The sequence below is a fragment of the Phyllostomus discolor genome, chromosome 5 (genome assembly GCF_004126475.2).
Source record: "Phyllostomus discolor isolate MPI-MPIP mPhyDis1 chromosome 5, mPhyDis1.pri.v3, whole genome shotgun sequence".
Taxonomy (NCBI): Eukaryota; Metazoa; Chordata; class Mammalia; order Chiroptera; family Phyllostomidae; genus Phyllostomus; species Phyllostomus discolor.
Genome location: NC_040907.2, coordinates 37,206,323 through 37,218,478, shown reverse-complemented (window position 1 = coordinate 37,218,478; position 12,156 = coordinate 37,206,323). Strand labels below are relative to the sequence as shown.

The window sequence follows — 12,156 nt, the reverse complement described above, 5'->3', positions numbered from 1 at the left end:
AAAACTCAGGAATGTAAAGACAAGAAAGCCAATTTAAACTAATTTAAAGCATCACAATATTAAGATAATCATTTCAGACAAGTTTTTCAACTTTGCTAAGTTAGACGATTCTATAAAGAGGTAACATGGCAATCTCAGCTCTCCTACTTTAACACGACCTTTCATTTTTCAGTTGTCAAATCAGTAGTCAAATAATTTAAAAGGAACATCAATTTTTGTACACAGTTGAATAAAGGGAAAAGATTCAATGATCTTTATTTTTTAAAATATTTTTAAAAAATGAATCTCACTTTCAGCTGCATATTACAAATACCTACGCAGCTTTAAAAAATACTGAAGCCTAAGTTCCACCTCTCTGTGACTCTGGTTTAATTGTTCAGGCTTCCCAGGTTATTTCTTTTTAATTAAAAACTTTTTTCCAGCTTTAGTAAGAATGACTGAAATAGAACACTGTGTAAGTTTAGGGTGTACTACATGGTTTGACGTATGTGTATACTATGAAATGATTGCAATTGTAAGGTTAGTTAACACAGCCATTATCTCACATAATTACACTCCAGCTGATTTTAATTGTAGTCAAGGTTGAGGATCAGTGCTTCAACATGTACAGAGGAGGAAATTAGATAACAATAGCAAAGTGTTTGCTAGGTTCAAGATTTCAAAGTAATTTGAGTTGCATTTGTGAAATCAAACTTATTTCACATAGGCATCATGGAATATAGATGTCCTAATAGCCTCGATTTTTAAATTTAGGCTAATTCACTGCTCTTGGATAATATCTTTTTAGGATATTTATCTTGAGATTATTTAGCTTAATGTGCCAGGGGCACATTCCTTTCATCCTTTAGGAAGCAGGTCTGGCTTACCTCTTCTGCGAAGCCCTTCCTCAATTCCCAGCACAAAGGGCTTTCTTCCCCTATAATTTTTTACAATTCTTTATTATTTGATCCAGGGCCTTTATCCCTTTAACTTGTACAATTCTTAACGATCTGACCGACTGTTAGGCAATTAAGTACAATATTAAAGTGGTAATTTACATTTTTGTGCTTCTTTCATCAACAAGCCATATACTAGAAATTTAGCTTGTTCCATAACAAGTTTTCAAGTAAGTTCCTCCTACTTCTTGTTGCTCTGCACCTGGCTGATGCGATGCTTCCGAGCCTGGCCCTGGTACCTACTTCTCCAACTTTATTTCATCACTCTCTGACTTTTTACTGTTGAGCTCTAGCCAGTCGGCTTCCTTCAGTTCCTTGGATGTACTATGTTCGTTCCTACCACACATCTATTGCATATATTATTCTCTCTGGGAAAAGAGAATAAGTTTCCTACCAAGTTACTCACCCTTAAGATCTTCACTTATTTATTAGTTCCTCAGAGAAGGCTTAAATTAAGTCGTCTCTCTCTTAAACATTCTTTTTTTTTAAGATTTTATTTATTTATTTTTAGAGAGGGAAGGGAGGGAGATAGAGATAGAGATAGAGATAGACAGATAGATAGATAGATAGAGAAACATCAATGTGTGGTCGCTGGGGGTCATTAGCTTGCAACCCAGGCATGTACCTACCCTGACTGGGAATTGAACCTGGGACACTTTGGTTCGCAGCCTGCACTCAATCCACTGAGCTACGCCAGCCAGGGCTTCTCTTAAACATTCTTATATACAGTATTGTGTATCTTCTAGATTCTTAGCACTACTAAACAGTTTAAGATATATGTGTGTATATATATAACATATAAATATATTTGCATATAATGTACACATTTCAAGTGCACACACACACATATGATATTAGACTGTCTGACTCCCTTGCTAAATTACAAGCTCCATGAGGGCAAGATCTTGTCTCTCTGGCCTCACCATCAAATCCCCATGTCCAGCACAGTAATAAGTGTACAGAGGCACCTGATAAAACTGTATTGAGTAAATGAATAAAAAAGAGTAACTCAAAACCATTTTCTACATTCTATTTTTTAAAGTCTAAATTTACAAATAACCTAGGAATTGAATGTTTATAAGATATTTAAAATTAACCTTTCCTTCTCCTTTATTGAGGTCAATGATAGTTGCTCAAAAAGGGTGTCTTGCCACCTTGCCATTTAGCCACAACATTCACTTCTAGGCCATCCCGGACTCTGCTCCAAGAAAGATCAAAGAACGCTTCTGCTTATGTTGTATAGGTAACAAGGGGGGAAAATGGGGCTCTGGAACTAGACATATAGATCCAAATGTTAGTTCTTACTAACAGTGAATCATAATTTCTGAGCCTATGTTTGGCTTCTATAATATGGGGTTAATACCTATGAATATAAAGCATCTAGAGGATACAATGTATGTTAGAAGATATTAGTATTCCTTAATGTTGTCACATTCTATCCCTCAAGGTCTGACTCAGATACCATCTTCTCCATTAAACTCCAAATTCTCCAGGTAGAAGAAATTTCTCCTACTCTCCTACAGCAATTGTACCTATTTTTGGCTTTATAATTTTTTGTTGTTATTGTTTCTGTTTTTTGTTTTGGTGATTATATCATTACCACTCCTATTAGACTAAGCTCCTAGGAGGCAGATCCTGCATCTCTTATATCTTTGAATGCTGAACTGTGTCACAGCTCAACAAATGTTTGCCAAACTGAATTTAAACCATTAGGCACAGGAAACCTAACAAAAGCAAAAATTGACCATTTCTGCAACAGAGATCTCCTTGGAGAACTTGATCTCTCACCAGATATTCAAATCAACAAGGAGTATCCTTAGTTTTTTTGAAGTGATTCATTAGAAGTGGTATGTTAAAGTGGTTCAAAATATCTAAGCATATCATCATGAGAACCATCATTTATCCAGGGCTTACTATGTGACTTGCACTTTACATATATAATTATTAATCTGCAGAAGAATTCTGCAAGTAGGAATGATATCTACTTATAAATAAAGAAATGGAAACTCAAAAAGTTACATCATAGCTTGCTCTATGTCATAAAGTAAACAAGTCCTTAGGACTTACAATTAGGACTTTGACTCTAAAGCAAGATCTTTCCTTTATACAAATGCCCTGTTTCATGAATATGTTCCATGTATCATTATACATTCACTTTAATGTAGTCTTACACAACAAGACATTGGCCAGCCTGACAAAACAACACATTTTTAAAGTCTAACCTTCAAATGCCCTCCGCCTGTGAGGAATTCAGAGTAACCAGCATCAGTGGCCAGCAAACCTACAAACTGCATGCTGGGCCGTTGTTGTATAAAAGCTTCAACAGCTTTATCTGTCACGTGCTTTCTCCCAGAAACATCCAAGGAGACGAGGTTAGGAAGGATGTCCTTTTGTTCAAGTAAACGAAGAGCTATGTCTGATGTAAACTGTTTATCATCTGAAATATCAAGATGGTTCAGATGTTTTAGTTCTCGAACAACATCCAGTATCTGCGTGGTTGTCATTTTTAAACATTTCAAGTGGTGCATGGTAAGAGACTTGAGTCGGTCTTTGCAGGCCAGCAGAGCCGTGATGTCTGTGATCGAGGTGTTAGAAATATCCAGACTCTCTAATCTTGGCAATGAGGCAACTTCGGCCAGGTCTTCATTGTAAAAGAGAACGTTAGTGATGCTTAATGCTCGAAGACCAGAAAGCCGGCTGAAACACCGCTCATAAGGATCTTCAAGGGACAGAGTTAATGAGTTCAGCACCAGGCACTGCAGATTTTGCTGGATCCATTTATTACTGCCAAGCCCGCTGATGATGTCTGTAATCGTGATGTCAGCATTCACACCTGTTGCATCAAGTTCCACTAACTTGTGGTGGCAGAATGCTTTCCGAAAAGCAACAGCAGAGATCTTGGCTTTGCGAATGCAAGCTCTCTTTAAGCGCATCTGGTTTCCCCTAAAAATACCTACAGTTCCATCATTCAGTAGACCTGAAAAAAAACAAAACAAAACAAGCAGCACCTTAACTTCAAAAAAAAAAAAGGTTAAAGAAAATCTAAACTTTCCAGCATATTTTACATTTCCAAAGCACTCCCATGTAACAATATCTCATTTAATATACACAACAATCGACTTAGGTAAAAATATTATCATCAACAGTTTATAGAAGAGTGAACTGGGGCTGGGAAAAGAGGCCTTCCAAGACCACAGAGCTAGGAAGTGGCAGAATCAGGACTGAGGCAGACATTACTGATACAAACATCTGGTTCTCCTTGTCTCCCTGAACACATGGACAACTACATTTTCCAGTCTACCCTAGGAGTCAGATGGGGTCATGGCCCTTTTTCTGGCCAGTAGGCTGCAAGCTGAGGTGCCTGAGAGCTAGTGCATGATTTTCCATGCTATCTTTTCCTGCTATGGCAAATGAGGAGCCTTCAAGTTCTAGACAGTGTAGCTCTATGAGAGTGGAGCTTTTATCAGCCTAGGTCCTAGGGTGACCATGGAGAAGAACCCTCCATGGACTTGCAACGTTTATGCACCGTGAGTGAGGTGTAAACTCTGTTATGCTACTAGATCTGGGAGTTAATTTATTACTAATGCCTTTCTAGTCTATACTTTAAATTCACTGTAACACATTATTATACACACAAACACATATCTACATACAAATATAGTTAGCATAAATGTCCATGGTTTATTATTAAACCACTAGCTAGTAAGATCTGAAATCTTATTTAAAGAATCTAGAGATTATAGCACCTCCCTGTCAGATGAATTCAAATGAAGTGAACACAGTAACCTCTTAAAAGTCCCTAAGAGATTAAAAAAAAAAAAATCACTCATATAAAAGACCAGTAAGGTCTCAAGCTGAATAAAAGACAATCTACAGATGTCAACATGGGATAACAAAAATGTTAAAATTATTAGACAGCCCTCACTGGTGTGGCTCAGTTGGATGGGTGTCATCCCACAAAGCAAAAGGTCACCAGTTTGATTCCAGTCAGGGCATATGCCTGGGCAGTGGGTTTGGTCCCCAGTCAGGGTGCATATGAAAGGCAACCAATTGATGTTTCTCTCTCACATTGGTGTTTCTTACCCCTTCTCCCTCCCTTCCCCTCTCTCTAAAAATAAATAAATAAAATCTTTAAAAAATTATTTGACAAATATTTTAAAGGAGCCATCATAAGAATGCTTAACTGAACAACTACAAACATGCTTGAAACAAATGAAAAATAGACTGAGCAAAAAAATAAAAGATGTAAAGAAGAACCAAATGGAATTTAGAACTGAAAAATACAATAATTGGGTTCAACTAGATGGGAAGGGACAGGCAAAAGAATTAGTAAACTAAAAGATAAAACAACAAAAATCACTCAAATCTAAATGGAAAAAAAATAATACACTGGAAAAAATTGAACAGAGCTATTTGTGTCGTTGAAGTCCCAGGAAGGGAGGAGAGCGAGGGCAGGGCTGAAAAAGTACTTGAATAAATAATAGCTATACACCTACTAGAATAGCTCAAATAAAAACCTGTAATAACATCAAAGGCTGGCAAGTGCGTGTAGAAAATGGATCAGTCACATATTGCTGGCAGGAGTGTAAAATGGTACTACTACCCTGAAAACAGTTTGGCAGTCTTCTTAAAACCTAAACATACAACTACCATGCAACCAGCAAGAGCACTGCTGGGTATTTATCCCAGTGGATGAATGGCTACACAAACTGATGTACTTCATGACATGGACTACTCCTCAGAAATAAAAAGGAATGAACTGATATACACAACAATCTTGGAGGAATCTCCAGACTAAATTATACTGAGTCAAAAAAAGCCAATCCCAAAAGGTTACATACTGAATGATTACATTTATATAATATTCTTGAAATGACAAAATTACAGAAATGAACAGAAATGGTTGCCAGGGCTCACAGAGGAGGAAGGGGCAGAAGAGAAGTGATTGTGGCTATAAAGGAGCAACATGAGCCCTGGCTGGTATAGCTCAGTGGATTGAGCACAGGCTTGTGAACCAAAGGGTCACTGGTTTGATGCACATGCCTGGGTTGTAGGCCAGGTCCCCAGTAGGGGTGTGTAAGACAACCACACATTAATGTTTCTCTCCCTCTCTTTCTCCTTCCCTTCTCTCTCTCTAAAAATAAATAAATAAAATATTTTAAAAAATAAAAGAGCAACATGAGGGATCCCTAAGGAGATGGAAATCTTGACCACATCAATCTCAATAACCTGGTTGTGATTACGGTTTTACGAGATACTACCCCTGAAGAAAGAGGATATCATCATCTGTATTACTTATTTTCACTCTATGTGAATCAACAACTGTCTTAAAAATAGAAGTTTAATTTTGAAAAAAGATCATTACAGAAAATTTAAAGATATGTTGATATGGAATTAAGGAAATTCCATCTGATGGCTTCAATTTTCTTGCTAAGAGTAAGTAATAGGAAGTCCAAGAAGAGTAAAGAACATCTGAAACAATTATTAGAAGCACTAATGATGATCAGAGAAATGCTCAAGAATTCCTGGGCAATGCTGAGGGGCCTTATAACTCACCTGCTTCCTTTTCATCATTCAGGTCTCAGCCTAATCATCACCTCCTTAGAGAAGCTTTCTTTCATCATCCAGGCTAAAGTAGATGCCTTCCTTCTTTACCTTCCCTGAGAACCATGTTCTTTTTCCCTCAGAGGATCTATCATAATTTGTAATTCTACGTTTGTTTGCTTCTTAGTTACACCTCCCACCGTACTATACACTTCATGAGAGCAACATTTATGTTGTAGTCAAATACCATACACTCAACATCTGACATAGTGGTCAATAATCTTCTCCTTTGGAACTTCCTTCTTATACATTTTACTTACATTGAACCTCTTCTGCACTAACTAGTAACTCCTTTCACACACATGTTAAGGATCTTCTGTTAAGGATGCTTGTAAAAAAACAAAAATGGGAATAGACCTTGAGTTAAGATCACTGTTTTACTTGTTTATGCCACAAAATAAATCTTCACGTTTTTAAATGTTAATTTTATTTTTTACAGCTAAAACTTCAGACTCTTCAGTTAATTAAGACTGATTTTAATCTTAGTGGCTATTGCAGCACCTTACAAATTTTGCTCTCAAGTTTTGATATTGTATACATATATTTAATAAAATGGGTTATTCCTGGCCTCTTTGGGTCAGTCCACATCAAGTGAATTTTTCTAATAACTAAGTTTAAGTGTCTATATTTGAAAGTAATGGAATTATAAGAGCAAAAAAATTAAAATTTTAAAAAAAGACAAAAATAGACCTGTGTTTGAGTCCTGGTTCCAATATTTATTTGTTATTTGACACTAGACAAATTAGTCCACATGTCTAAGATTCCTTATCTGTAAAATGTGAATAGTTATATCTCCCTCACAGGGATTGCTATAAAGATATACATAAAAAGCATTTTGCAAACTGAAAGCACTACACAAATGTCATTAACTGTATTCTATGAAAAATCGACATCTTTTCCTTCTTTCAAAAATAAATGTACTGAAGAATCACCTTATCTTTTTCTATGACCAATAATTGTACTTGCTACAATGTATTTAAGCTAAATCTTCCTTAGCTGTCATACTTGGGTTGCAGTAGGCAGCCTTCGGATTACCAATTCTTTTTTTTTTTTAATATTTTATTTATTTATTTTTAGAGAGGGAAGGGAGGGGGAGAGAGAGAGAGAGAGAGAGAGAGAGAGAGAGAGAGGGAGAGAGAGAGAGGGAGAAACATCAATGTGCGGTTGCTGGGGGTTATGGCCTGCAACCCAGGCATGTACCCTGGCTGGGAATCGAACCTGGGACACTTTGGTTCCCAGCCCACGCTCAATCCACTGAGCTACACCAGCCAGGGCTGGATTACCAATTCTTAATTTGCTGTGGTTAAAGAACAAAGGTAATTAGAACTGTGTATATTTAAGAATCAATCATCTAAATGAAGGTTCCTCAAGGGGTTCTTTCAAGGAGTAAAGTACAGAAGTCTTAATGTGAGGATTTTGCTCCAAAGCATTTTTTAAATTTCCTCCTAGTTTAGTCTATAGACAGCGGAGGTGACCAGTAATGTGACAACCTCCAGGTAAGTGACCCCACTAGACTGGGGGCATAAGCCCTCAATCACTTAGAAAGTCTACGTGGCTACAAAAGGATGTAATCCATGTTCCAATTTAATCTCAAACCCGAATATGTTAAGATGTATCAGTCTAGGGTAGACAGACACATTATCACTAGATGGTAACATCCTTATTCTGATTCCTAGCTTGTACATGCTCAGTTCCTGGAAAATTTTGAGCACTGAGACACAAATTGATAGAATGACCAAAGATTACAGTAAGAGAATTATAGATCGCAATAAGTAAAATTTGCACATCAGGTTTATTTTAACAAAGACTATTACCAATATCAGTAATCCTTTGAATTGGGTAAATAAGTAAAAAATTTTAAGTGTAAATAATATTTTCTAAAATCATGACGCTATTAGGAAAATACAGTATCACCAATTTTAAAAGAATTCTTGGAACTTTTTTCCCATTTGTTGGGATAATTTTTGAACACAGAGAAAAAGTTATGAAATAACCTTTTAAAATTGTGACAAGAATTGGCAATATGTTCTTTTTAAAAAAGTATGTTTATTGATTTGAGAGACAGAGAAATGTCAATGTGAGAGAGAAACATTGCCCCAATCAGGGATCAACTCTGCAACCTGGGTATGTGCCCTGACTAGGAATTGAACCTGCAACCTTTTGGGTATACCAGATGATGCTCCAAACAACTGAGCCACACCTGCCAGGGTGGCAATATGATCTTTTTGCATAGTAATACCCACTCTTGATTATTTGAAGGTGAGTAATATTTTTTTAAATTTATGTTTTTATCTTCACCTGAGAACATTTTTTCATTGCTTTGAGAGAGAAACATCAATGTAAGAGGGAAGTACTGATTGGTTGCCTTCCATATGCACCTAGATCAGGGATTGTATGTACCCAGACTGGAGATCATACCCACAACCTAGGTATGTGCCCTGACCGAGAATTGAACTGGCAACCCTTCGGTTATGGGATGACAGTCCAACCAACTGAGCCACACTGGCTAGGACAGATATGATTTTTATGAAGAGATTAAATAATTTCGGAACACTTTTTGGTGAATAAGGCAGGTAATCACATTGGGATAATACAAATGGGGGCAATATGTTATTTCTCTGACCCTCAGTTTCCTTATCTGAAAGCAGTTTGAAAAGAAGTAGAAAATACATTTTGATCAAGCATATAGCCTCTCTAAGACGCTAGTCTTGAGAACAATTACTTGGTTAGACTGACTTAAAAACTATTGTACTTCCATTATTTTACACATTTAAAGCAGTTGCCATTGTATTTTATTATAAAATAATAAGCATCCAATACAGGTTAGTGGCTATCATTAGCTATCAGTAGTTGTATTTCAAAAGGAATCTCGCAAAGTTAAAACTTTTAGTTAACATTTACTCTTAATGTGTAAGACTAGTTATATGTGTATATATACATTTAAATTTTTTTAAATTTTAGTTATTAATTTTATGGAGGGAAAGAGGAAGAGAGAGAGAGAGAGAGAGAGAGAGAGAAACATCAGTTTGTTGTTCCACTTATTTATGCATTCATTGGTTGACTCTTATATGCACCCTGACTGGAGATCATATCCACAAGGTGTATGGGAATGACGCTCTAACAAACTGAGGTCTACCTGGCCAGGGCCTATATTTAAATTGATTATGTTCATATATATTTAAATAGAATATGTTAAGCATAATCATTAAATTGAGACGAGAAACCTCAGTTTTCTTATCTGTATTGTAAATGGAATAATAATAGCTTCCTTAGAGTTTTTTGAGAAAATTCAAGGAAAACATATAAAATGCCTGGAATATAACAGGCAATCAATAAATGATATTATTATCGCCACATTTTCATTCTACTTTATGATTGTAGACAAATTATTTTCCCTACTGTAAGAATTTATAAACCCTGCCCTAGCTGGTGTGGCTCAGTGGACTGAGTGCCAGTCTGCGAACCAAAGGGTCACAGGTTCAATTCCTAGTCAGTCAGTGCACATGCCTGGGTTGTGGGACAGGTCCCTGGTGGGGGGACGTGCAATAGGCAACCATACATTGATGTTTCTCTCCCTTTCTTTCCCCCTCTCTTCCTCTCTCTAAAAATAAATGAATAGAACCTAAAAAAGAAAGAATTTATAAATCCTATCTATAAAGGTATTACAGCTCTTTCAACTTAAACAGAAGTAAAAAGAATCCTTAACATACACAACCAGAATTTCACAGATGAGACACTCCCAATATATTTTTAAAATTTGTTTTTGAAAACAAAAGTACTAAATTAGCTATGATTTCCCATTTCAGAAGTCAAAAACAGAAACTACTTTTGCTATAATAGTGTTTATTGATTTTCCTGCTGCCAAATAAAGATGTAAGGTATTTTTTTACACCAGTAGACTTCTAAACAGATATTTTGAAAGAGAAGTTATTTTTGCCATGAAAATGGCGTCTCAAAGGGAAAAAAAAAAAGAAGAAGAAGAATGAAAAAGTAATTTGCCCAAGCCTGCCAGGTAGCTCAGTTAGTAGGAGCATTATCCTGTACACCAAAAGGTTGCAGGTTCCAATCCCCGGTCAGGGCACATACCTAGATTGAAGGTCTGATCCCCAGTCAGAGTGTGTATAGAAGGTAACCAATAGATATTTCTCTCTCACTCTCTAAAATCATTAAAAATATTCAGTGAGGATTTTAAAAAAGTAATTTGCCCAGATTAGGAAAAAAACAATGAAAAACTGCTTATTTCAAAATACACAAAAGTGACAGGGTAGGCAAAAATAAATAAATTTCTTTTCCTGGAATCAGGCTCACCTGGTCTTTTCTGTTATTGCTAAGAAAATAATTAAATGACCACAGTGGCACTTCAAAATCCAATGTCAATCAACAGCACAAACTTTATCTCCTATGTTTATATTAGTTTTTACCATGAAAGGCCATGGTCTGAAGCAGTCGGTCAGCTACTTCCTGTGGGAATACTCCAGGTTCTTGCAGACACAATGTTCCATCTTGTCTTGCTGAACAGAACTTCTCAAGGTGCGTGGTCAGGAAATTCAAGCAGATATCAAGTAAGGAATAGGGAGATGCCTCCTCCTTGCAGCCCAGGAAGAAACAAAGGGAACACAAAAGCCAACAAGTTAGTTTCCAGAAAGTAGAGAACAAAATATTCATTTCCACATTCAACGAGTATTTTTATTCAGTGTGTACCATGCACTAGATACTGTGTTAGGTAACACATCATGTGATCCATGTTTTCAAGTAGACAAAGAGAAACATTAAACAAATATTTACATAAAGCCTATTACATACTATAATAGAGAGCATACTGGGTAGTATGTAAGCACATAGCAAGGTGCCCTAATAGGTCAAGGATGGTCGGGAAAGACATCAGAGATTACAGCAGATTAATCTTCCTAAATTACCACCTATGATCTCTCCACTGCTCAAATCTTCAATGGCCTTCCATGGGTCTGAAGACCAAAAAACAAAAAACAACAGCAACAAAAAAAAGAAAAAAAAAACAAACCCTTAGATTGTTAGATTGATGTTTGAGTTTGAAAATCTAGCTTCAATTTACTTTCCAACTTGATTTCCCACAAAATCCACATCTCTACCTATAGTTCAAATATGATAAATTTTGGGGGGTAAAAGAAAGTTTATTATAGGTGTTAGTATTCTCAAAGAACAAAAAGTTAACCTGGCCCTGGCTGGGTAGCTCTGTTGGTTAGAGCATAGTCCCAATATGCCAAGGTTGTGGGCTTAATCCCTGGTCAGGGCACATACAAGAATCAACCAATCAATTTATTAAGTAACATAAATAAGTGGAACAACAAATTGGTGTTTCTTTCTCTTTTCCTCTCTCTCTCCAAAATCAATTTTAAAAACAAAAAAAAAAGAAAGAGAAAAGTTAACTCAGTTATTACAGTTTGAGAAATAAAGACCTAATCAAATAAGCAAAAAAATGTAAGCGTAAAACTTTTATTTATAAACACTCTAAATGTCCCCAAGAACAGTAATTATAATATAATTATGGTAGCTACTATCCATTAAGTGCTTTCTTTTCTTTTTTAAGATTTTATTTACTTTTAGAAAGGGGAAGGGAGAGAGAAAGAAAGGGAGAGAA

At 36.2% G+C, this 12,156-nt stretch overlaps 1 protein-coding gene across 2 annotated transcripts in view; it reads right to left on the bottom strand.

The window, feature by feature from the left end:
• ZYG11B (zyg-11 family member B, cell cycle regulator) overlaps nucleotides 1-12,156 on the bottom strand; it is a 67,778-nt gene that overhangs the window by 33,640 nt on the left and 21,982 nt on the right. For both annotated transcript variants that reach the window (XM_028514171.2, XM_036026092.1), the window contains exons 2-3: nucleotides 10,961-11,126; nucleotides 3,158-3,912 (exon numbers count right to left, since the gene is read on the bottom strand). In XM_028514171.2, coding sequence (XP_028369972.1) covers nucleotides 3,158-3,912; nucleotides 10,961-11,126 — 921 coding nt within the window. The remainder of the gene's footprint in view (nucleotides 1-3,157; nucleotides 3,913-10,960; nucleotides 11,127-12,156) is intronic.